This window comes from Haemorhous mexicanus, chromosome 1 (assembly GCF_027477595.1).
Source record: "Haemorhous mexicanus isolate bHaeMex1 chromosome 1, bHaeMex1.pri, whole genome shotgun sequence".
NCBI lineage: Eukaryota > Metazoa > Chordata > Aves > Passeriformes > Fringillidae > Haemorhous > Haemorhous mexicanus.
In genome coordinates this window covers 107,257,068-107,283,307 of record NC_082341.1, presented here as the reverse complement: position 1 = coordinate 107,283,307, position 26,240 = coordinate 107,257,068, and the positions used below count along the sequence as shown (strand labels likewise).

Here is a 26,240-nt window from a genome sequence, read left to right as displayed (position 1 = left end):
TGGTTGTACTGCCTTGTCATCAGACTTGCAACCCCAAAATTGCTTGCCAGTCTTCTGCCTGGCAGTTCCCTTGAGCTGGTGATGGTGGTAGAGGAGATGGTGTTGGCCTCTATCTAGCTTTGTGTCTTCTTGCCAGAAAAGAAATATTGTGTTGGGGAATTTTTGATCAGCTCTTCATTCTCATCACATCTCTCACACATTATGCATTTACATTGCATAATTAAGTTAATTTATTTCCTATACATTTCATTTCTTTATCTCCACATTCTACATTTGTTTAAATTAGACAGCAGACTCTGTGGGGAAGGATCTGGGCTTTTTTCTTCTGCTTTTTTTACCCATTAACATCCTTCTGAAGTGCAATACAGAGCTGAAGTGCAATTGCATGCAAATTATCACCATCGGTAATCATTAACTCCCATTCATCCTTAATGATCTCTCAAAGTCCATGACAGAGCACCGTGACTGTCACATCATTGCATTGCTGCTCCTTCTTTTCTTTCTATGTGGTTTGCCCTATGTACACATTTTAGGAAAGCATCCGCATACTGGATTTTTAATACAGTCAGGAGGCCATTGCCCATATTCAGCCCCTGGGATTTGAGCCTCTTGTTCCTCCAAAACCATGGAAAGGCTATTCTCCCTCTTTTTTCTTTTTTCCCCTCTCCTGTCTTTTCATTCACAATTTAACTAATAATGAGCTATTCTTCGTTTCAGTGATTTGGCCTCTCTTTAGTTTGCCTTATATGTCAAAATTCTGCTTTGCCTATGTGGGTGTCTCACTCTCTCACTGTTTCTACTTGGTTTCAACTGATCAAGAAATCAGTGATATTTCTGTACACAAAGTTTCAGAGGGACAGATGCATGAAGGTTGGAGTCCTACCCTTCTGGCATGCTTAGATCTGGCTGATGAATCTCTCCTGACCATTCTTTTCCTTTGGAAAAAATGCTGTCAGGGGAATGGGATGTTCCCTGGCAGGGAAGTGAGGAAGATCTAGAGCTTTCTCACCTTTCCAGATGGGATCCATATTTAGTAGGCAAGATTAACATCCATCAGCTCTGTTGTTTTGTATGAGGCTTGTGTTTGTTTAATGAAAAAAATCTTGCTTGTTTCAGCTCTTGAGAAAAAACAAAACTTGAAAATTTGATCCTTTTAAGAAAAAAAAAATTAGCTAAGACAAAACCTGGCATTAAAATGGTGCCATTAAAGGAGTTAAAAGTGGTTTTGTCCTGCAGTAGTAACACACTAACTCCACAGATGCACTGAGTCGTGCAGTGATGCTGAGCAAAAACATTGGGGCCGTGACCCTAAACCCATCGAAGCCTTTCCCTTTTCTTCAAAAGCTTCAAAGCTCTGAGTGTGTTGTCCCAAGTGCTGTTATTTGTGCTGTCTGAAGGGCAGTGGGTGTCTGGCTGGAGGTCCCTCTGAGCCCAGGGTGGGAGCAGGCCCCTGGAGCTCCCAGGCAGAGCAGAGGAATGGGGCAGGCTGCCCCTTCGCTGGCATCGCTCCAGCAGCCTGCAGCCGGGGAGGTGCAAGGCACCAGCTACTGCCACAGACAGCTGGGCTCTTGGAGCCACAGGCAGACAAGGACTTGGGTAAAGAATGCAGGATTATAAACACAGAATAAAGAAAATGTCAGACCAGCTATTAACAGATAAATAAATAAATGACCAGGAGTAATCATCCCACCTGTGGGTTCTGATGTGCAGCACTAGTCTGGCTGTAACTTTCCTTGTGATCTTTGTATTTCCCTAAAAGCAAAACCTTGAGCTCTGGGGTTAAACTGATTCACCATGACAGTAAAAAGAGAGGTAATGTGTTGCACAGCCCTGGAAAAAGATGATGCTTTAATCATACAGCCTGATCCAGCCAGAGCAATCAAAATTCAGAGTGACTGTGGTAGAGGCTGCATAGGATTTTGCCAGGTTTTAATTTGATTCTTAATTTGCACTTTTGAGTTATAAAGAGAAAAGCAATTTATAAAAATATGTGTAAAAAAGAGAAATGTATATGGAAGGAGACAATAGAGAGGCTAGAAAGTCTATCTTCTAGAGGCTCTGCTGCTAATCAATCATAAGTATCTTCCTTGAGTTAATTTAAAAGTTATATTTTTGATGCCAGAAACATGGTGACCAAAATTTTAATCAACCCATGGTTGCAGTTGTGTTTGGCTCTTGGTTGTCAATTAAAACCACATATTAACAGAAAGTTTGACTAATTTTTACCTCTATCATGTTTTTAATGTATAAGTTAACTTTTTTTTCTATTAAGCATTTTAAAGTCACAACCTGCAGCAGGCAGCATCAATCAGAAAGCTAACTGGGTTCAGAAGTATACAACCAATCACTTTTGTGTCTGTTCAGTTATTAACAGCTGAAATTAAGTCATAATTAGTATTTGTGTAAATAGAATGTGGCAAAATTAATCTAGGTAACATAGAAGACCAGTGTGCTAGGATCTGTGCTATAGAAATTAAATTATTTCCTCACATTACTGAGCCATAATTAGTTTCATAATTTTTTTTTTTCATAGCCTGATCTGGGCGAACAATTAAAGTCAGTCATGTTTTCCTCTGAATTTGGTTTCCATTATTAGGAATTAAAACAAAATGGTGCTTGTGAAAGATAACAGTGCTCCGGAGACCGAAATGAAGTTTCCATATATAATTGCATATATGTCCACATGGCCTACCAACAACGATAAAATCTGCTGTCTCAGGAGATCATCTTTCAAAGCCTGCCTTCCATTATACTGCTAATGCTGATAAATGTGTCTCTTTTGAGGCCAAGTGCCTGTATCTCCATGACAATTCATGAAAGGGATTCATGCAAAGAAATTGTTCATTGGCTTAGAATTTACTTAACCTTGTCTCTTATTTCAGCACAATACACACTGGAGTTTTCATTTGAGATGAGATGCAGTACTCTTTAATGCCCAACACACACAAAAAACCCCAAACAGTCATTCAATACCCTGGTACTTCCTGAAAAATGCAGGTTTTCACATGGGATGGATTTGGATGTAAACACGATTTAATCAATTTTTCTTCCCTTTTTCATGTGTTTTCACCGATCTCCCTTGTGAACAGTTGTTTATCCCAGAAACAGAGATCACAATCTGCTCTGTCCTAATAATAACAGCAATAGAGACAACAGTGTGTTTTCTATTTGGAAAGTAAGTTAGGAACTTCATTTATTTCACAGCAATGTGAGATCACAGTAATTAAAGTCTTCACTTTTCAAGGCAACCACGCAGTTTAGTACACCTTTGTTGTGCTTTCTAGCTGAATGAGCCCAAAATTTGAGATTATGATTAGCAAATTCATCTGAGTAGTCTTTGTTTCATGGTGCCTAAGGGGAACAAGCGTGACATTAAAGGTAAATGGAACAAAAAGTGAATGGAACAAAAAGTGCCAGCAAATCATGGAACCTTTTGATTTGAGTCATTATTTTCCACAAAGTTTGCTCAGCATTTGAGAAAAAAGATTGTGCTGGCACTCTTGCATCACTGAACACTTGCACAGGCACACTTTTTTTTTTTCCTCCCTCTTTAACTCTGGTCAAACTGCTTTGCCAATTTAACCAAGAGCAAGCCATGAAATGTGCCTACTATGTGGTTTGCGCAGCTCTGTCTGTGAATTGTTTGCATACTTAACAGATACAGCTCAGAGGATGGGGAGGTGGACATTTTGGAAAAGAAGCTGCTGGTTGTTCTTCTATTGTAATATAATCTTGGGCTGGGGGGGTGATTATTCTTGGCAGGAGGACAGTGCTGATTTGAAGTGCCAGCTGCAGTTTGCCAAAGAGGAGGCAGCGCTGATGCGTAAGAAGATGGCCAAACTGGGGAGGGAGAAGGACGAACTGGAGCAGGAGCTCCAGAAGTACAAGTCCATCTATGGAGATGTGGACAGTCCCCTGCCTACTGGGGAAGCAGGGGGCCCACCTAGCACCAGGGAGGCTGAGCTGAAGCTTCGTTTGAAGCTGGTGGAGGAGGAAGCCAACATACTGGGCAGAAAAATAGTGGAACTGGAGGTGGAGAACAGGGGGATTAAAGCTGAGATGGAGGACATGAGGTGCCAGTATGAAAAAGAGTGTCTCAGCAGGGACCACATTTCAAGCATTCCTACCTCGCCCTACGGAGACTCTGTGGAATCAGCCACAGAGCTGCGCAGGCACCTGCAGTTTGTGGAAGAGGAAGCAGAGCTGCTGAGGAGGTCAATCTCTGAAATTGAGGATCACAACAAGCAGCTAACGAATGAGCTGAACAAATTCAAGTTCGAGCCAGGCCAGGAGCCAGGCTGGTTGGATGACGCAGCATCCAAGGGTGGTGGGACCTTGCAAGAGGAGCTGAAGTCGGCCAGGTCACAAATCAATGAGCTGAGTGGGAAAGTGATGAAGCTCCAGTATGAGAACAGGGTCCTGATGTCCAACGTCCAGCGTTACGATCTTGCCTCTCACCTGGGCCTGCGCACTTCCAGCCCCAGGGACAGCGATGCCGACAGCGATGCTGGGAAAAAAGAGAGTGATAGTGAAGATGGTCGTCCGCCACAGCCAAAGAGAGAGGGGCCCATTGGGGGCGAGAGTGACTCTGAAGAAGTATATGAGAAGACGTCAGGTTTTGGAAGTGGGAAGCCGTCAGAAGTCAGTGACCTGTGCTCCACCGAGCTCATGAGAGTGAAAGAGGACACCGAGTCATTAATTAACATCAAACGTGAGGCTGAGCGACTTGAGAGGACTGTGGAGCGCCTTATCACCGATACGGACAGCTTGATTTATGATGCGAAGGTGCACGTAACCAGCAGCCCATCCACCGAGCAGGATTTCAGAAGTGCTGAGGAAAGGGGAGAAGATAAGCATGAACCAGAGCTTCTGGACACTGTCAACTCCAGGATGAAAGCTTTCCGGAAGGAGCTTCAGACCTTCCTGGAAAAGGTCGACCACATTGGAGAGGGCCTTAAGGAGCAGATGGAGGACCTCTCCCCTCTTCCCCATCTCACAGAGTCTTCCAGTTTCCTATCCACAATGACGTCCATGTCCCGAGACTCTCCCATTGGTAACCTGGGGAAGGAATTAATCACTGACTTCCAGGTAGGTCAGCCTCTTATTTGCCTTCATTCTCTTTATCGTTTCTCTTTCTTTCTGGCAATTGCTACCCTAGAGCTAATTTTCCTCACAGCTGCTTTGTTATGATTTCAGACCCGCAGTGTATTAAGTGTGTAATGTTAAGCACTTTATAGTTTTTTTTTCTTTTATTTATTTGCACAACTCCTTTGATTCAGAGGCGGTTCCTCGTGGCAAAAAGGCTAATCCATTGGTGTTAAAGAGATCTGTCTTGTTTTTGTCTGTAACAGCAGTGTTTCCCCATGAAAAAAAGGAGATTAATTTAAAAAAAAATAAATCTGGTGAATGTAAATTAGAAGCCTTGCTAAGAAATGTGAGGAGGTCTTTATTATGCTCTCTTGTAAAAGGGTCAGGCATGTTCTCAAGAGCCCTGCCAAAAGAACCCAACCAAATGCAGTTTTCTAAGTGATGTGTTTTGAAAAGCCTGCTTACAGCTCACTCCCCTAAGCGAGCAGCGAGTGAGAAGCTCTGTAGCCAGCGAAGGACTGCCTTGCCTAAAGCGTTGCCCATGGGCGCATGTCTAAACTGCCACAACTGCCACACTGGATATGGCTTTTCTGCACCGCACAAGTAAGGAAGGAAGAGCCTTGTGTCCCATATCCTTCATGATTTGTATGCTTGCTGTTGGTTTGACTCATGCATCCTCATTGCATGCGCCTCATAACCAGTGTTTGCATTCTTTTTTCCTCTCTTTCTCTTTTTTGCTTTTCAGATGTTTCAGCCCATCATTTTGCTCATCCTCATTTTGGTTTTGTTCTCTTCACTTTCTTATGCCACTGTATTTAAGTTGTTTTTTCTGTTCACGCTTTTCTTTGTCTTGTAGTTTTTCAGTCGTCTACCTTACCCATTTTTGTTTTCTTTATTCCCTCCTGTCCTTTTGTTTTTTTGTTATAAACCGCCCATGCATCTAACAGTCCAAACTGAGGGATCAGATGGAGTGGCAGCTCAAACAAGATCGTGGAGAGGAGCAAGAGATTCGCCACCAGCGAGCCACCACCGACCCACACCGCAGAGCTGATGGAGACATTAAACTCTACAGGCCAGGAGACAAGGGCTGTTTCAGTCTAGAGGTCAGCAAAGCAGCCCGTCTTACTCACTGCCTCCTGCTGCCTTAGCCAGGAGATGAGTAACAGAAGCCAGGGGTTGGGGGAGTAAATTAGACAAACACGGCACCCCTGTTGTGAAATTTGTGATTGATCTCATTTGCCCCGTGCAGTTTCAGAGGAGCAAATTTGTCCTAACTTACAAGCCATCACCCTGCTCCAAGTAGCATTGCAAAGGGGGAAAGTACAGCTCAGGGACCCTTTACAACTGAGTAAAGAAATGAAAGATCTCCAGAAGAGGTTACAACCCCTGATATTTTATCATGCTTTCATGTTTTACTTTGTTGGATGTTTTAAATCTGGAAAGGTTACAGACAGAGAATGCTTTGCTTTTTGCCCATCAGTAGATGCTGGTGGGCATGTTGATTCTCAACACCATGCAGGAATATAGCACCCTGCAGCTTCCAAAAAAGCTTATTTAAAGCATAGGTCTCCATTGTTTGGGTTGTTGAGTACTTTTCCATTTGTCAAAAGCATCAATCAGTTTTTATTTGAATCTTCATTCATGCAGAGGCCATATCTGCCTCAGTAAACATCTCCTTAGCTGCTTTCTCATGAACACAGATTGTCCGGACAATGCAACTGGTCATGAAGAAAACAACTTCGAATCTGTCTCCATAAAGGTGGGCTTGGAGTAGTGAGAAACTTTTCTGCTGGCCACTGGGAAGCCAGTTCTTGAAACTGTATGGTTAGAGTAGCTTCTAGTGAGGGATGAGTTTTAACATGCTTTTAATTCTATAGACACATGAAGAAGAGTTAATATATCGGAAATCCTAACTCAGTCTGGAGAACGGGGACTGCTGGCTAGGACAGCTGGGTTAGTGAGTAAGCAATTGCAAGGCCTAGAAAGCAGGGGTAGGAAAACAAAAACTTCAGGGCAGCTGGTAGCAAAACAGCATGATGAAGTGAATATGAAAGGGAAAGTGGTCCTTCATCTTAACACAGGTAATTCTTGGCTGGTTTTGTTTGGTTTGGTTTAAAATATCCTGACAGCACAGACCTTTGGTAGGATTAGAACAGTAAATTTGATCAGCGGCGTCTCTTCCAACTTTTCACTTGCAACAGTGAAATAGACCACAGGAAGGATATCTGATAAATCCAGAGCACCATAAGCCTCTCAGTGAAAGGTAAAGTAATTCTTCAGCTGTGAAAGGGGCCAATGAGGTAGAGAAATCTTGTTCAGCATGGATCCCTTTGCAATCAGAAACTGATATTGCTCAACAGTTATGGTAGATAGGGTCAGAAAATTACTCCAGCAATATTTCAATATTACAATATTTCTGTTCAAATTCTGTCATATTTATTGGTTGCCCCTTATCTTAGATCAGTGTTGTTATTACGTAAAGACCTGTATATCAATGCCCTCTGTTAGGATTAGGGATTTGGCTAATTTTGGCACAATACCTTTTTTTTTCCTCTCCCAGGATGGGATGAGGTATAAAATATATACAGAAAACTGAACTTGAGCAGAGAAGGGAAAGTTTTCACACCATAGCCTGGCAAGGAACAAACCAGTAATTATAATCAAAGGTAGAGAATAAACAGTTTAGCACCAGATGTGCTCAAAATATGACCTAGGCTGGGGCTCAAATAGTCTAACTTGAGAAAATGTGGAAGACTAAAATGTTTTTACAGTCATGATCACTTAAGCAAAAAAGAATATTACACTGCTTTATGCTAAAATTTTTCAGTGGGAAGGCAGCCCACTGAAATCTTAAAATCTTAAAATCTGTAGTAGTCAAGTGAAGGAGAAGAGTTCTCAAAATAATTTTGGAAGGTATCATTTTATTATTTCATTATTCAATTTAATTTTATTATTCACTTTAAGTATTTTAATTTATTTTAAATTGTTTTTTACAAATTTCATAGACTGCACTAGCAAAAACTGGGTTTTTTTTTTTTTTTTTTTTGTTCCAGATGAATGAGCAGGAAAGCATACTATTCAAATACCAAAGGTGTCTTTTTATTACCACAGAAATTTCAAATGGAGACTCAAATGCCCACAGTGGGTATGGCTATACATGAGTCTTTATCTGCTTTGACTGAAGTTGTGAAAATATATGCACTGGCCTTTCATTTCACTGAGGAAAATGTTTTCTTTTTATTCCGGCAAGCTCGTTTGTCTAAATTTATTTTTACCAAGCTGAATTTTAAATTAAAATTTTACAAGCAAAGCCGCACAGCTTCCATTTAGCGATTCCTTATAGTTTTAAAAATGAGCACCATGGGAGCTTAATGGTTTTATTAAACACAATAAATGCAGACAGACATGTGCTTGAAACTACCCTGTGGCCTAACTGTAAACATGTGTCCTTGTTTGGGCTTTGCACTTTAGCTGTTAGTGCAACAGGATTATTAGAATGCATTTGCATGTTAAAGAGGTGGGTTAGAGTCCCAGTCCAAGGGAAATTATATCTTGAAATTGCTTTAAGAGCAGGGCTTTGTTTTCTTGCTGAAACAAGTCTTGCAGCTGCTGTTGTGGGAGGCTGGAGCCCACTGGGGTGGATTTTCAATCCATTATTCATGATTTTAGCAGAGCTCTGTTGTGGTGGGATGGGGAAATCACTCTTTACTATCCAAAGAAAAAGCAGGTGAACTAGTAAGAATTGCCCTGGCTAAAACAAACAGGAAAGCTAAAACAGGTAACATGGAGCAAACATCTTATGGCAACAAATGGAAACCAATGGGAAGAATGTTAAATAATTTTTTACCTGGCGATTTCCGCCAATGGAATGTCCATAAATGAAAGGCAGTTTTCTCAAGCAATTGCTTCCTGTTTATTAAGAAGCAAGAAGACATTCAGAAGAAGGAAAATTTCACTCTTTCAAATGACCAGATATGACTTGGTACATTTGATACCTGATGCTCTAAATTTGAGCTGTTCTGCTAGTTCTCTTCCTTCAGAGGATCTCAGTTCTGCCTTTTTCTGAACAAGTGTATATCAAACGCAAAAGCACTTTGCATTTCAGGTTTTGATTGTTTTCATACATGGCTTTTAAAGACTTACACATTTAGTTCTGTGTAGAAAAATGCCATAAAATCTCTGACACTTATAAGTTATGGAAAAAGAACCATGAAGGGAATTCATGCAAAAGGAGTGAATTGTCACCAGATATTTAAAATAAAAGCAACTAGGCTGGAGAAGGTGAGAGCATGTCTTTAACAACATGTTTCCCACAAGGTCTAGTAATAAAATAGGAATAGCATATAAGCCACTTTTAATATGTTTATCCATTCTCCTTACTTATCATGCCAATAAGGAATGTATTAATTACTAAGTTAATTACTGGGTTAAGTGTGGACCAACCATATACAGTGATGTGCAACTTAGGTAAGTCAATTTACCACCTGCTTTGAATCAAAACTTCTGTATGGATCCATTTTGGACGTATGAGGAGAATCTTGATCTATATTTTGACAGTTCTGGTTTTTAACTGGTGCTGTTTCTGTGCAATTTTCGTAACTCCATGTGAGTGTTTTTCAGCTGGATGGTTTTTACAGCAGCTCCCAGCCATGTGCTGAAAATTTGCACATGCATTTCTCTGGTTAAAGGTTTTGATTTTCCAGAAAGGAAACAGTGAACGGTTTAGACATTATGATTTTTTTTTAATTCTGGTAAAAAAAGCAAAAAAACCCGAAAACAACAACCAAGGACCACATAGAAAGTTGTATGTCTTATGTCCACTATTCCTCCAATGCAAAGCTGTGGGAAGAAGAAAGATAAACTGATGCTGTGATTATTCCTTCCCACCAAGATTAGGGGATGCAAGAATAATTTACTTTGATGTATTGTATTCTTTCTTGCTATGTAAGATTCTGCAGAGGTTGACAGTGTAATGGCTTAAAAGACCCTTTATGATGTAAATCTGGATATTTAAGTCCTAACTGAACTTGGTGAGACTTTGTGTACTATCCATACAATGAGATGGATTTTTAAAGACTTGGAGTGAAGTGTTCTGTGTTTTCCCAAACTCAGAAGCTTTTCATATAAGCGCAGACAAACAACCACACAGCTGCTTGTTCTATACTAGCAAATGAAATATATGTCATCTATTTTTAAGGGGTGAGAAGAAGAGTACATCTTCAGAAGCAGCCTCTGTGAATTCAGTTAGATGTGAATTGCATGTAAAAGGTATAACAAAAGGCACTGGAACTTTCTGACATATGCAATAGCCAGCTGTCAATCTGTGAAAAAGTAGCAATTTCTATGTGTTTGAATGTAAGGTCCAAATATCAAAGCATTATAATGTACCTTTAGAGGAGCAGCATAAAATATTTGTCTTCTAACTTGCTTCGAATTGCACGCAAATGCTGGAGAGCATCATTCTACCCTGCCTCCTCAGGCCTTATTTAGTTTGATCATTTCTGAGGGGGGGAAAAAAAAAGCTTAAGAGAAAAATTCCATGAAATTTCATGTTCACGGTTGTTGCATATAAATTGTTTAAGTTTTTAGGCTAATTGAAGTTGCAATTAGCGATGGTAAAATGGAGAAAGCAGACAAAAAAAAAAACCCCAGTCATACCTTGTCTTGGATGGCAATCTTGTAAAAACAAGTCATGGCAGATATGTGGGATTCTGTGAGCTGCAAAGCAACCTAAAAAGCTGTCAAAGCTCTGAGGGGGGGAACTCTGAGGGATCGGTACAGTGGGGGAGCAGTGGTGAAGTCCCCAGGATGACTTTTCTCTGTGCATCCTCTTGAGGTAAAGACATCAGCATGGATTAGCTTGTTCTGGAGTGATAACAGGTGAGATAAAAGGACTGAGCAGAAGGATTTGGCTGTGCCTGTCTGAGGGGACAGGAGTGGAAGTGTGTCTGGTAATGCAATAAGTGGGATACATGGGAAACTGTTAGTCGGTGTTGAGCTGTGGATGAAGTGCAGCTGTTCCTGTGGTGCTATGGCAGAGTAGTACTAGCTCGTAGTCCCCACGGTATCGTGTTTGTTGTAGTGAGTGTGTGTCTGTTCTGTGATGTCAGCACATTGTGCAGTGGCTGTCGTATTCGGGGTGTCTTCTGTTCCTCGTGTAGCACATTCCTTCCCGAGAACAAAGGAAGCAAAGAATGGAATATAACAGGTTATCAACTGTTGTGTCCATTTTGTAGTAATGTTCCTTTTCAAAACAAAACAAAACCACAGTTGTGCCACAGACTACAGCCTGCTGGTTGTATGGTCGGGGACCGATTTCTACAAATAGGCATCCAGACATCCATCAGGTACCTGAACTTCTTACACAAATATTACATGATACATTTATAAGTATTATTTATCCACAATCCTAATAGATTGTTATAGCAGCAGTCTATTAGGCACTTAAACAGCCTTACATCCCGTGATTGGAGCAGTGGAGCTATCCCAACACCTCTGGTAGAAATGACATTATAAACCATTATAGACTATGAAGAGTTCTCAGGTTGCATTGGAAGGGAAAAAGTGTGCAGCTCTTCATTCATGCACTAGCTGCTTTCCAACTTAAATTTACTTCAGGACTTACAAAAATATATTGTCCTTAAAGAGACAAAGCAGTTGTGATGTGATTTTGCCTTGGCATGCATGTAATACTGCATCTGCCTTCATAATTCTTTTCAGTAATTCCAACAGTTCCAGCATAATCCTAGCAGTGATGTTTCCTGAAATTTGGCTTTTCATGGGCTCCATATTTGTAAAAAAATTGGATGGATTAATAATTTTGAATTTATAAAGGGAAGGAACATATTTTTTAAAATTATACATTAGTGAACTGATACATTTGTTTTTGTTTGCCATATTCCTAAAAAAGCCTGATCAGAATAAAATAAGGCAGAAATTCCTGATGAAAGTAATTTTTCTTTTATAGCATGAGAGAATTAAATAAAGAATTTACAAATGATTGTGCAAAACTGACAAATCCCATCACAAGCAGTTCTTTTCAAATCCAAATTTTGACATTATGCCCTATAAAATGTCTGCAGACACATTACAGAGACCCATGAAATTGATAAGGCAGGCAATGTTCTCTTAGTCACTTTATGTGTACCTTTCAGAGGGATGGAAGTGTCTTTTCCTCAGGTACAAAACAAGCATGCACAAGTCAATAAATGGCTCAAGTAAAGAAGGAACTGCTAGGGCCCAGAAAGTCTATGTAGCTCCACTTTGTTTTTCAGCAGAGTGTGGTCCTGCAGGTAGTTTTTGGGATACTTCCATTTGCTTTACCTCATTTTTCCCAAGAAGAGGTGTCTGTTCCAGGGAGAAATAAATTTTGAATAACCAAAAGGGAGGAGTGGCAAGGAGGTGGATGCAGGGCCGACACTGGCGGGGAAATGGTAACACAGCCCATGAGAGCAGTCCCACGACCTTTGTTGTGTCCTTGCAGCTGCTGTCCTCCTCTGCTGCTGGACATGGGCCAGCTGAGAACTTGGGATTGCACTTTGAAGCCTGAAGCAACGCTGTCATTAAGTACATTTTTGCTCTGGGGAGTAGGAGTTTGGTGCCGTAGTGCTTTCTGTGGTCACACACGTGAAGAGGATGGCATCCAGCTGAGCATCACTTTTGTACAGATAAATCAGTTTTGGCACCAATGTGAGACACAAAGTGAAGGGCTCAGAAAGTTCTGATCAAGTATATAAGTGCCACAAGATTAATTACTGCAGTAGAAATAATGAGATCTGACTCTGCCTTCTTGGGTCTTTATTTTTGAGTTAAGTAACTTTCAGGAGAAAGTTGATGGGATGCCAAACTTAATGAGAACATAAAATTGAAGATATTAAGCATAAAACAGTATTGGACCTGAAAGTGGGGAAACTTAATTATTTTGGTCAGATCTCAGGCTCACACAGCTTAACACCGTGACATTTTTGTTGTAATTATTTTGAGTAGAAATCACAGAATGAATTTGACTTGTGCAAAGAACTGTCTTGTATCTGAAGAAAGGGATCTTTTGTATACTTGGTTTAATAAATGCTATCCCCTAACTGCCCTATCAAAACTGTTGCAAGTGAATAAATAGGTTTAATATGCATGCATTAGATTCATCTTGTGCAGAAGTGTTAAAATTTTACAGCTTTGATTATGATGAAGAAATGCACCACCAAATACATAATCCTGCAAACAGGAGTTTCAGCTATTCAAGTGCAAATCCAGAGCAGAGGCCTGAAGAGAATATCCAATATGTAGCATCAGCATTCCAGCTTTAGTTTCCAGAAGAAGCCACACAGGAAATTCCCACACCGATTTAGGACATTGTTATTTATTTGCACACTGTGCTTTGGTTTTAACTATTGATAATCTTGCATTGTGCAGATGTCTGTCTGTGGCTCTTTTCTTTTTCATTTTTTTTACACCCCCAAGACACATTTTCTGCTAAACCTTCCCCTTTGTCCTGCTGATCAGCTCAGGGATTCCCATGTTTTACCTGTACAGAATGTATCGATACAGGAGCTTCAGGCTCAGCTTGAGCAGGAGACAAGACTTCACCGAGAGGAGCAAGAAAAGTTTTCAGAGAGGATCATCCAGGTAAATACAAAACCCACCTGGGAGAGACGCATGACCGTGATGTGTGAGCCTTGTTTGTCAGGACTGTGGGAACTCGTGTCCTGATGGCTGTGCCTGTGTGACCTCATCTGAGTAAATGAAGAATCTGGAATCTGGGGAAATCTAAACTCAAGCCCATTTTGCCACTGCGAATCTGGCTTCTCCGCTTGGTGGAGAGAATTTTTGTCCCCCCCCCTCTGCAGGGGAAATTGTGGTAGAGGCATGGAATACTGCATGGAGAATTCTGTCACCCTTCAGCTCTTTGTCAGCTGGGGAAGGGTGTGTTTGATCCCTGGGAGCTACGTTTGGCTCCATACCTTATTCTGCCTCCTCCTAGCCGAAAGAAAATCCAGCACCTCTCTGAAGTCAGAGGAGTTGCTATGTGCACATAGCAGAAACACATCAGGACATTCATTCTCATATTTCTCAGTACTTAGTGCTTCCAATCTTCTTATTAATAGCTGGTGAATAAATAATATTTTTTTTACACAAGCTCTCCCTGCTCTTTTGAAGGCTGGAACAGATTAGTCAATCGTTTTCTGATCTCTAGCTCCTAGAGCAAAAAAAATCTGTTGCTAATTTCTGCAGGCTGTTTGGCTCTTAACTGAAGTTTTCTTTTAAAATTTACTTCATGGACTAAATTCAGCATAATTGTTGCATACTGTAAAGAATTTTTCCTTGTGCCAACTAATCTCTTTATGCCCAAGTGGTATCTCTTGTTTTTTCATAACTAGCTTTAATTTCCAGTTGATCTCCACAGCAGATTTCCACTGGAGCTTTTGAAGGCAACCAGTCAATTGATTTCCTTCCTAGTTGCCTCAGCTGTGAAAGCTTTTTGGAAGCTATGCCTGTCTCTTAAAGTTCTTTTCTTTTGCAATTGCTATCCATTGAAAAGGCATAGCAGTCTATGAATCTACCTCCACTAGGGTCTTCTGCAAGAATTCATGACGATAGGGATTTGAAATACAACATCTTGTCAAAATGATAAAAAATGCACCAAAATCATAGCTAGCTGTTCATGTTGATAGCCAGCAGAAATAGAAGAATAAAAGCATCTTCTGGATTCTTCTTTTTTTTTTTCCAGATTACGCCCATTCTGTTGATAATGTTCCTTTTTTATCACCTTCCAGGATTTCTGGTGGAAATTACTCAGATTTTTGCTGTATTTAACCATAACTTTATTTGGTGGAAGAATGGTCCTCAACATCAAATCTACTTTTTTCTTCCCTTAAAAACTAAATTTAAAATCAGCCCTTCTTTTACTTTTTCATTTTTAGGAACATTTAATGACATCAAATTGATGTGTGCTAGCAGTGTATAATATCCATGAGTGTTTTTAGGAGTTGTGTGTATGTTTTTTTGGGCCATTATGGCTAATTTTGTTCCAGACTACTTTTAAACTTTATTTTAAACACATTTAAGCTAGCCACTACTGTAAATAATTTCAATTTAATCGGGAACTTTTTAAGGCATAGTAGCATAGATGCTAAAAATTTGCATTATACTGGAGCACTTCATTTAGAAGGCAGGCAAGTCCTTAGGAAACTATCTCATATGGGCTGGTAGCCTATTTCAGAAGCATCTGAATGTTGCCATGAAAATCAAACATATATTTCTCAGCAGTATTTATTGCTAGGGAGTCCTAGTCCCTGAAATATTCTTTATTCTTATGTGAGCATTGTTTGTTGCAGGACGTGTTCCACTGGTTTGGGTTGTTGGTCATAAGTGTACTGTGGCTTTCATAGATTTTATCTATGGAGCTGGTTGGGAAAAGGAGAGGCTGTTGTTCTGCAGAATGGAAAATAGAAGCTGGCACCTGTAAACAGTCTCTGTACTCATTTTCCATCTGCATTTTCTTCATCTGTGAAGAAGCCACAGCTTGGCTGAAGTGGAAACACTTTCTCATCTATGCACAATATGGAGATATTGTGCAACTAAGTTGTACAAGTTCTGTTGGGTTCAGGTCATGCCATGGTTTGATTTTTTAATATATTGAGGGAGAGGTCACGTTTAAAGAATGATGTTTCAGGTGGCCTTGCATTGAAACAGGTGTAGTTACACATGTCCTCTAAAGAATGAGCTTTTCTTGGTGATTTTAGTACTAAGGCTGAGACATGTCAAATGCTGGGTTGCAATCTGTTCTGGTCTCCTCAGTTCCTGCTTGTGTCCCAGATAAAGTCATGCCAGAATGAGAGACTGTTTGCTGTGGTATCATTCAGATGCCTTCAAGTATGAACTGCAAGAAGTGAGGGACCAGTAGTGCTATCTGAGGTGCTGGAGGTGTTTTCCAAAGCATTGCCCTCCCAGAGGCAGAGGGAGATGTTGCAACTGTGGAAAGATTGAACCTGTGCCTGTGGGGGGAAGTAGCAAGGCAAATATTCCTGGTTGTCTGAAGGGCAGCTGTGGTCCCACCTTGTACAAATGGCTGCAAATACATTTAATAGGTGTGATATATGCAGCAGTGTGGGCTGGTGCCTCTGCTGGGAACCTACTGCAGAGATACAATCAAGAGAGGGAGGAAAATATGAGTGGTGTAGAATGTTTAACCAGCTACAAAGCTCTTGTGCATCTTTGAAGTAAATATCCACTTCCACAGCAGGTTACTTTCATATGGTTATCTAAGAAAAGCTTATCATCTGCTATCCTCTAATTTCCTCAGCAGTCATAACTGCTGAAGAACTTTTTGAGCCAAACTCAATAGCAGCTCACTACTGATAAAAATTAGAGATTTCAGTTTGTCTCACCCAGTGAAGTACAACTCCTGGAGACTGCCCCAGGACACCACCCTGTTGACATGTTGCCTGTTATTCCATTAAAGCTGGAGGAAGAGCATATGCAGACCCTGCGGAGAAAAGACTTGGAAGTGCAGAGCTTGACTTTGCAGAACAAACTGGAGGAGAAGACCTGGAGTCAGGAGAAAAATCTGCTGCAGCAGGAACTCAGGCATTTCAAGAAGGACACATTTCTCCTGTACGTCAAACTGAAGTGGCTGCTGAAACACTGGCGGCAAGGCAAGCGAATGGAGGAGGAAGGGGAGGACACATTAGAGGTAACTGTCCCACCTTAATAACCCAGATGAGTACTGGGATGTCCCTTCTTTAAGTGTAGACTTGAAATATGGTGTGGCACCAGCGGCTTTCAAATTGCTCATATGTTGAAAGGGGATTCAAATTAAACATGAAAGCTGGTGTTGGCTTGTGCTGAGCTATATTCTGCATGATATGTTACAGATCACCCATCGTTAAAGCAAAACCCTTAGCTGGTACAAACAGCTGGTCCGAAAATACTCTCACAGAGTAAATGAAAAATTAATTAGGTCTCAAAGATATGACTCCTGAGTAATTTTTTGAAAGAATAAAAAGCACATTAGCAAGGTGAGGGAGTCAAATCTGTTTAGATGGATTGAGTGCTGTTGTTTTTCTCATCCTGCGCACAGTGTGTTCCTTACAAAGCCTTCAGCAATACAGATGGAGGGAAGCTCTGTTTCTGTGTTGGCAGGAGAATTGTACAGCTTCATGTGGGAACTTACAGTGAATCATCCTTATTTGTTCCCCTTCTCCATACACACGTCTGTCGCCGTCAGCAACAGTACATCAGTCGTCATCATGGTGCTTTTCTAAGTAGAGGCTAAATCAAGATCAGGAATTTCAGAAGTACATAACAACCTGGAATCCCCAAGCTGACACATCTCAGCAGGGGTGTGGTTGCCAGCCAACAGGCACTGTGAAGGAAGTGTTGAGTTGCACACCCAGGATTACCATTTGCTTCTTAGCTAGAGAAAAAAAAAATAAAATGTTTTCCCATTCTGACATTCTTCACTAAATTCTTGAGAGCCATAGATTTGTTTTGCAGGTTCATGCAATTCTGAAGCCATTTGGTAAGCAACAGAGTAATTTTTCTCAATATTTCTGGTCCTTTTATACCTAGTGTTTTTCGAGGTTTGCTGCATTTGGCAGTACAAGTAACCTTTCAGGTCTGGTCAGAGTGTGCTTAAGCTGAATACTCCAATGTTTTGTATTCTTAGATAAAGGTGGAGGAACATCTTCAGATTCATCTGCTGTGGTAATATGAGTCAGAAACAAGAGATGAGTAGCTATTTAAAAATAATTTGCTTCTACTTTACTTTAGCTGTGTTAATTTGCTTCTGTGTAAATTAGCTCATCTTCTAATACCTAAAAGCTTTCATTTATTGACTGGATTTTTTAACTGGTTAATTTGTTACCAGCCCAGTTTTATTGGAGCCTTGTTTTGCTCAGACTTTGTAGAAAATAAAATTACAGATTTGGATACTTCCTAATCTCCATTACTTCATCACACAATACAGCAGTGTCCTGTATAGTTCTTGATTAATGTGTGATGGATTATATCCATCATGTGACATTAGACCCACCCCAGCTGCATAAATCCTCTGTGCTGGTGCCTGCATAGTGGTGTGTTCACATATGCAGTAGGTGATGTACCACCCAAAGATCAGTTCTGTGGCCTGAGCTGAGGTCAATATATGCCACCACAGAGATGCAGTCCCTTCCCTTAGTACTTCAGGAGATTTCTGGCCCCAGAGGTAAATGGGAAAATCGTGTTCCTATGTTCCTGCATTCCTGTGTTCCTGCATTCCTGTGTTCTTGCATTCTAGATCGAGCACCCTGAGGCCCTCCCAGACTTCAGCATTCAGCCTGAGCAGAAGGCGAATGATGCAGAGCGAGAGGAGGAGGAAGAGGATGTTGTGTTTGCACTGACAGATTTCTCCCAGCACCCCACCTCGGAGAGCACTGATCATGGACCACAGCTGCAGACTGCAGAGTTACTGCAGCAGCAGAAGCAGGTACTGCACCATTTATATATCTTTCCCTGGCAATGGCAACTGTGGATTTTCCGAGAGAGTTCTGTGCTGCTGTGTCAAATCACCTAGAATCATACTTGTGTAAATACTTCTAGCTACACAGCAATTACAGTGGATTTCATCCATTATATTTATATTTAAATTTAATCACGAGCCACGTGATTACTGCTCTTCTGTTGACAGATGCTATCAGTGAAAAATCCTATTTCCTCTTGTGGCTGTTTGCCCAGAAACATCTATCAGTATGTGATGGTTTGCAGAATTTACAGGCTCCTCTTGTCTGAGCACATCTATTGTACTCTACTGTCAAGCTTTTAGCAAGAACATGTGATTTTGTTTCCTTTAAATAATTTAAGAAACCAGCACATGTATTTAATGTTTCCCTTAGAGATGATGGGAAAACAATGTAAGAGTTCCTTCCTGTCACTGGGCTTGTTTTTGAAAGCCTGAAATCAAATCATATTAACTTTTCCCTGGCATCTCCTGTACCCTGACTGTGTGTCAAAGCACTGCCATGTGTCCTAGCTTTTTCCTTTGTACATTTAATATACTAACTATTCTAATCTATTTGTAACAATACAAATAGAAAAAGAAGACAGATTTATTATATTTTTAAAATGAAAACCATTCGTATGAGACCATCTTGTTACATGGATTTATTTGCAATCATAAATAGAATGGAGCAAGAATTCTATGTGAAAAACAAATCCAGGGGGAAAAAAGTCTTCAGTCTTTGTGCCTGATGTCCCCTCTCTATCCAAGGCTTTCCTGCTCCACAGTGACAGCTCTCAGGCAAACGTGTGCTCCCTATGATCACAAAGCTTAGCTGGAGTCACTGCAGGCCTGGGGATTGTCTCTGCATCTGAGCTCTTCACCTTGAATTCCCCAGACCCTCATGATTATGGACAACCTGTTTACTAACTGCCTATGTGCTGCAGCAGGCAACAGGAAGTCTCTATCCTGTAAAAAGGATATTCTCTAACTCTTATTTTCTATGAAATGTGCTACCAAGTTAGTATTCATTTGAATAGTTTGGCATTTGGAAAGGTTCTACCTTGCTGATCACCCAGACCCATCACTGTCTTCCTCTCAGCAAGCTCTTTGCTGGTAAAAGGCTGTAGAAGGCCATGCAAGAGATGCTCTTGAACACATCATCTGACTGCATTCCATCTGTAGACTGATTTATTCTGGAATTAGTAAAATAAATATACACCAAAATGTTGTTTCTTTACAAACTCTGTCATGTACTAACTGTCCATATAGAGCTCTTAAAATAACCAAGAACATTCAAATGAATTATGTACTCTTTGAAATAATCATTGCTTAGACATTAATCTCAGTAAAGGTGGCAGAAATGGCCAGTAAATTGATTATAACTCATTTTTATATACATCACAGCAGTTCCAGCTAATCTTGCTTGAAGAACTGATCCATAGGAACTGACCACATCTTGGTACTCCCCATGATGATAAATAGTGCATGATATCCCAATGAACTTGTCAGGATAAAACACATTCCTTGCTCCGCAGCCGAAAAAAAAAAAAAAAAAGTGTTATTTCAACACGGCAGGAATGAATAAGTTCACTAAATATTTCTCATTTTAAGCACTATTATTTCTTTTGCTTGCACACACTAGGGTATCTTCTCACAAGCACTGCTGTGCTGAAAAACACACTGAGTTTTGAGGGGTTTTCTGCAGGTTCCTTACGCCCACAACTGGAAAAAACACCTTTTATACAGGGAATTTTGAATGACTGGTGCAGCTGGAAGTCTCCAAGGTTTGCACCTGCCCAGAAGAACCCAAAGCTGCTGGATCTGCCTGACAAGCTCCAAGATGAAATGCATCAGCACATTCTTCACATAGGGAATGAAACTTTTACTTAGTCTAGGAGTGGCTGAGATAACTAGGTCAGAAAAAAGAAAGAGCTTATGGTAACCTGAGGTTACCCATATTTATTTTTAACATTTAATGTTAATATTTAATGACTTGTGTTTTCAGACTGCACTCTTGCTGCCGACTTTCTTACCCTGCCTGGAAAGTGGAATTGTTTTGAGAAATATTATAAACCCGAAGGCCATAATTTCAACATGCAACTTTTAATTTTATTTTGCTATGATCTGAAAAATAGCCCAGTCTGGCTTGTCTGGGATTTTTATTTGGACAGTGTGTGGAGGGATATAGACAAGGCAGAGCGGAAAAAAGTTAAGCTGATAAGAAGCAGAGTAGATCTGAGAGGGGTCAGTTCATCTTTTCCTGCATGACATTGTCCCTTGGCTGGTAGCTGAGGGACACAGCAGGAAGTGTCAGGCAAGGTTAAGAGCCAGGCTGGAAGTTTGTTTATATTTAGGAGATAATCAAGCAAGTTGGACTGGTAGCACAGCAGAGGAGAACAGCCTGTGGATAAAGGAAGAGATTTGTTTCAGTTGAGTATGAAGGGTGAGATGCCTGTTGGATGGTGTAAGATAAGGGAATAAGGAGTAGAGTTTATCTGTGGTCCAGTGGAAAAAGCATTAAAAAACAATACAGTAGTGTTGTTGCTGGAAGGGGTGTCAAGAAAATCCCCAATTAATCTCTTTTCTTTCATACAATGTTTGTTTTCAAAGCTTAGCTAAGAGAAAAGCCCAAAGGAATAGTCATTAAGCCCTGAGTATACTGAAATGGGTTGCACCAAGATCCAGCTTATCTTTTGCCTACATCTGTGATCAGACAGAAAAAATACACGGTTCTGGTTTGCTGTTTAGGCTCCTGACCTTGTGTTTTTAATTGACTTCTCTACTAAACTGCTTGTAATACCAGCTTGTGGCTGAAGTCTTCAGTGAAATTCTCAAGGGAAATTCTCAGAGAAAAATGAATTGTGATTGAAAGCAGAACCAAACTGCTCTTGTCCAAAACTTTTCTAGAGCTGGATGCTCCTGTTTCTGTGGTTGACTCAGAAAATGCTCCAGTGTTCTGGAATTTAACTGGAATTTGCTACATAAAAGTTTTGTTTGTTGTCAGCTGTTTTTCTTTAAATCCAGAGATATGGATACAAGTCTTTAAACTTTTGTAAAGCCTTTTTAATTACCTTGTTTTAGCCTTTGTAATTATCTTGTCTTAGATCAGTTGTGAATCAGTGAGATTCCTCTAAGCTTTAAATTTTAGAAACAGCTAAGGTGCTAAAGAGCCACCTCCTTGCATGGAAGGCTGTCCAGGGAATCACAGCCATGCCAAATTTCTGCTGTGCAACATGTCTGAAAGGAAGGGGAAGACTATAACAATACTTGTTGAGTATTTACAGGACTTAGTCTTATGAATAAGCTGCTTTGCCAACAAAGTCTACAGCACGGCTAGATGTAAACATATTTCAGAGCACATTCTATCAAAAGTACTTCCTCTGTTCTCCAAAACCACTCCAGTTTGGCAAAAGAGAAGAAAATAATTTCACAGATTTCTCCAGCTTCAGACTGTAAATACAGAGTCATGCAGAAGAGACTCCTCTGCAGGAGTACAAAGCATGTAACCAAAATTGGATTTATATTGGCTAGGTAATTAAAATCCCAGCAAGCCAGGGGGCACCTGGGGTACTTGTCTCATAACAGTGACATTGATGTAATGCCTCTAGAAATAAGAAATGCCCTCAACACAGTAGGCTGCAAACCTGCAATGAGGCTCTTTTGAGTCCTCTGTGTACTAGTCCATATCTTATTCTTTGCAAACCAAATTTTATAGGACTTTAAAATTATCAAATGTATGCACAGGAATGAGAGTTGTAACTTGCTTTGGTGTCATTTGGTTTTGCTTTTCTTCTGCCTCATTTCTCTTGTGGAGCCTTTTGACTGCTTTGCCAGAGAAAGGTTTGTACAGCATACCAGAAAACAGAGAATGTGGCTCTTGAATGAAAACACTTCACAGACATTTGGAGTCAGGGTTTTCAAAGAGGATGAGACCAGATTTTGATGCCTCCAATACCCAGCAGCTCCTGTTGTGACATTAAGGGCAAAACTTCAAAGGAGTTCTTATTCTGATTATTACACAAGGGGCTTGAAATGTTTGGAGAATTTAGCCTTAATTAGGTGGTAGAATAAAAATGCATAGTGGAAACATAAAATCTCATTGCATATTGAATAGTAGGTGATCTTATATGCATGATGGAGACTGCTGCTGGATAGCAGGAAACTGCTAATTGGCATTAAATGTTAATGGAATTAATTCTGCTTCTGTGGGTGCGTTTCTTGCAAAGCCCCACCTTGTACACCATCACTTTTCATTAGCCCAACCAGACAGGTCAGTCAGTGAGCACCTGCAGTCATTTCCCTACATCTAGCATATTTTTGCTGATGCATTAAATGGCTTGGAAAAAGTAGACCACGTTTGCTTGTTTTTTAAAGAAAAATGGCACCTTGGCATGTATAATTAGTGAATACAAAAATGGGTGAGGTGGGTTCAGTAATGCCAAAAATCTGATGAGCAAATGAAGTCAGCTTAGTTGTCTGCACAAAATTTTATAAGTATTGCCATTGAAAAAAGCACATGACAATTATTTAGATTTTTGCATACTTCTGTTTACCTGACTTGTCTTCAAAGAAGCCTCCATGTAGTTACTTCATGAAATACCAGATAAGAGGGAATGCAGGAAGCCTTCATTTCAGAAAACAAATTTTAAAAAAAATTTGATTAGACTATCATGCAAGGATGGAGACAACTAATTTGAGTTAGGCCTTCCCAATGGAGTTAACACATTCCTGAGAACCAGGTAATTAAATGCTGAATTTTTTGAGTAATCTTTCCCATTTTTCTGCCCCTTGCTGTGTCTGCTAGTCAAGTATAATTTCATTAAAGTATTTTCTAGTTGGGATAACTTGTCAGATACAATCTCTGGCTACTCCCTGGTGTTTAAGAGACTCATTAGGAATATTTGATTTAAATTTTTGGCAAATAAATAATATATTTCTGTTTTTTGATTCAGTGACTGTAAAAAAAAAAATCATGGGAAACCTTTTATTTTACTAATCCAGAATGAATATTTAGAAAATGTTTTTTGATATTTAACATAAAAATGGCAGATTTTGCAAGTGCCCAGAGAATGTGCAGAAGGTAAATTCCAAAACTAAGGAAAAATAAATAAGATTTGAGTAAGAATATGTGATGTCAGCTCTTGGCTAGACTTTCAGCTTACCTCAACTCTTGGTTTATGGCTACCACAAGAGCTCTGACAGCATTTTCAGCATGGCCATGACGCTCTCAACAAGACATGAATGGGGGTTTGCTCTTTGATCCCTTCTGCAAGAGGGAAAGTAGCCTCCCTGGCCTTCAAGCCTTTGGTACCCAGAAGGTGCTGCTGCAAAGCTAACCTGGGTGCAACTGCCTGGTGTGGAGCAGGAATATGAAGTACAGACTACTGAAGTACCTTAGCAGAGATACTCTGCTCAAAGCCTCACTGTATTTCCCAAACCAATTTTATCTGATAATACAAAAGCATTGAAAAGTTATCCCCTTTCTTTTTATGTAGTTTACAAATATTTGGCATTTGATACAGAGCAACAACTGTATGTGTGAGACAGACATATAACTATCCTACAAACCTCAGGAATGATACTCTAGCTTTGGTTTACAGTATTTTAAAAAAGTTATTAATTATGTCCTCAGTCCAGAAAGATGCTTAGTGCCTTTTTCAGAGTAACTTAAGTATCTTTGGCTTTCAGGAAGCATCAGCCCTAGGGCTAACGAGAAGAGAATCCACAGAATCATTTAGGTTGGAAAAGATCATCAAGTCCAACTGTAAACGTAACACTGCCAATTCCACCACTAAACCACATCCCAAAATGTCACATCCACACGTCTTTTAAATACCTCCAGGGATGGTGACTCAACCACTTCCTGAGCAGCCTTTAGACAGAGAAGATTGCTATTCTTAGTTTTCTCATGCAAAAGTTAGCCCAGGCACTTTCTCTTCCATGCAGTGGACACACAGTCATTTTTCATCCTACAAAAAATGAAACTGGGGATTAAAGCCATCATCCAATGACAGCACTTTGTCTGCTTTGTTGTGTCAGGCGAGTGAAAGCCGGAAGCTCCTGAACGCTCTGAAGGGTTTGCTGGATGACTTCCGCTCGGAGCTGCGGGACGAGGAGCGGGAGCGCCAGGGCCTCCAGCAGCAGTATGCCCTGCACAAGGCAGCCTGGGAGGTGGAAACCACTGAACTCAAGTGCCGCCTCCAACAGGTAACGTGCCCCAAGTCCAACACCTGCAAAGGACAGCTGAGGTGCTTAATGAAACAGGAAATTTACGACAAACTGAAAAGGGGCTTTAGTCATGCATTTTATCCTGGTGTCTGAAAGCTCTCACCTGAAGCCTGATCAAAGCTTTGCTGCTTGAGTTGCCTCTTGGATTTCCAGTTGTCCCAGTACAAGGGCCCATGCAGTGGGCACTGTGTGGCATAGGTGAGAACAAAGGAACTGAACCTCTTGCTGTATTTTCTCAGCAGAGTTGGGTGGCGATGTATCAGCTGTGGTAATGAGACATGTGGGTGTCTGTATTTATTGGAGAGAAAAATGTCTTGTGGTTGGCACGCTCACAATTAGTTCATCACTGTGCCTTGGTGTGTAACAACTGCAGTATTTGATTTATAGCAGAGAAAAGAGTGAGTCAACAACACTGAAGTGATAGATCAATATATTGATATTAAACCAGCCATTCAAAGCTCCTGGTTAGTGATGGAAGAGAAAGCTCTCGCTACCTGCCACGGGATACTGTTAGAAGTATTTGTATAAAACCTGGCTCCAGGTGCTTCGGTGTCATGTGTGGCAGTTCACAGAAGATGTACTGTTTCTGAAGCAGCATAAAAACAAATCAGCAAAAAAACCACAAGAATTTATTTCCAGAGCTGATGACATAAAAGCTCTTATTTTACACATTGAAGAGGGAAGGGGTGGGAGAATTAGTACATTCGGATCTTGAGAAAAATCATAGAGCTTCTCTGCAGAAGTAAAATATAATAAAAATATTCACTGTTGGAAGGGTGGTACATTTAGAAGGATTTACTAAATTTTAGAGGCTCGCTGTGACACACAGAGCTGAGATGGGAGTGCTGCTTTTCCTGCCCAGGTACTGCAGGCTGCTTTCCCAGAATGAAGGAGGCAGCTTTCATTTTTAGCAGAATCTTCTCCCAGAAGATTCAAATTCTTAGTTCCACTGCTTCTCAGTGCACCAGCATTTCTCAACACTGTATCACTTGAAAAAGGAAACAAAATCAGTTCCTGTTTTGGATCCTTCCGAAATATTTTGGTGACAGATTTACCTTGAGCTCGAGATGGCAACAAAGACTTGGAGAAATTCTGACCACAGAACTGCCAAGCTTTCCTACTTTGCCTTTGCATGGGCAATAAACTTCCAGGCTGCCACTTTGGCTGGTGTTTGGCACCAGGATGGTGCTGCAACTCCTGTTCAGGGTTTACACCCTTCCTTCTGGGGCTTTTACCAGGCTCTTTGCTACCTCCACTACTATGCTGGAAATAATATATAACATTTGGTAATTACTGGGCAATGGGTGTTACTTGTTAGGGACTTAGTGTTAGGGGCCAAACCCTGTGTATGCTTTGAGAATTTGCACTGAGGACATGGTACCCATTAAGGATATGGGAGTCCCTCACTAGGACTCTGACCAATGGTCCGGCTTCAGGATGCCTGGGGGGA

General features: G+C 40.6%; 1 protein-coding gene across 8 annotated transcripts in view; it reads left to right on the top strand.

Moving 5' to 3' along the window:
* Window positions 1–26,240, top strand: part of MTCL1 (microtubule crosslinking factor 1) — a 101,817-nt gene that overhangs the window by 56,179 nt on the left and 19,398 nt on the right. For 5 of the 8 annotated variants that reach the window (XM_059858260.1, XM_059858293.1, XM_059858268.1 and 2 more), the window contains 6 exons: window positions 3,763–5,088; window positions 6,036–6,191; window positions 13,618–13,710; window positions 16,547–16,777; window positions 18,362–18,550; window positions 24,602–24,769. In XM_059858260.1, the coding sequence (XP_059714243.1) occupies window positions 3,763–5,088; window positions 6,036–6,191; window positions 13,618–13,710; window positions 16,547–16,777; window positions 18,362–18,550; window positions 24,602–24,769 (2,163 nt within the window). The remainder of the gene's footprint in view (window positions 1–3,762; window positions 5,089–6,035; window positions 6,192–13,617; window positions 13,711–16,546; window positions 16,778–18,361; window positions 18,551–24,601; window positions 24,770–26,240) is intronic. The other 3 variants (XM_059858300.1, XM_059858278.1, XM_059858316.1) reach the window with 1 other exon arrangement.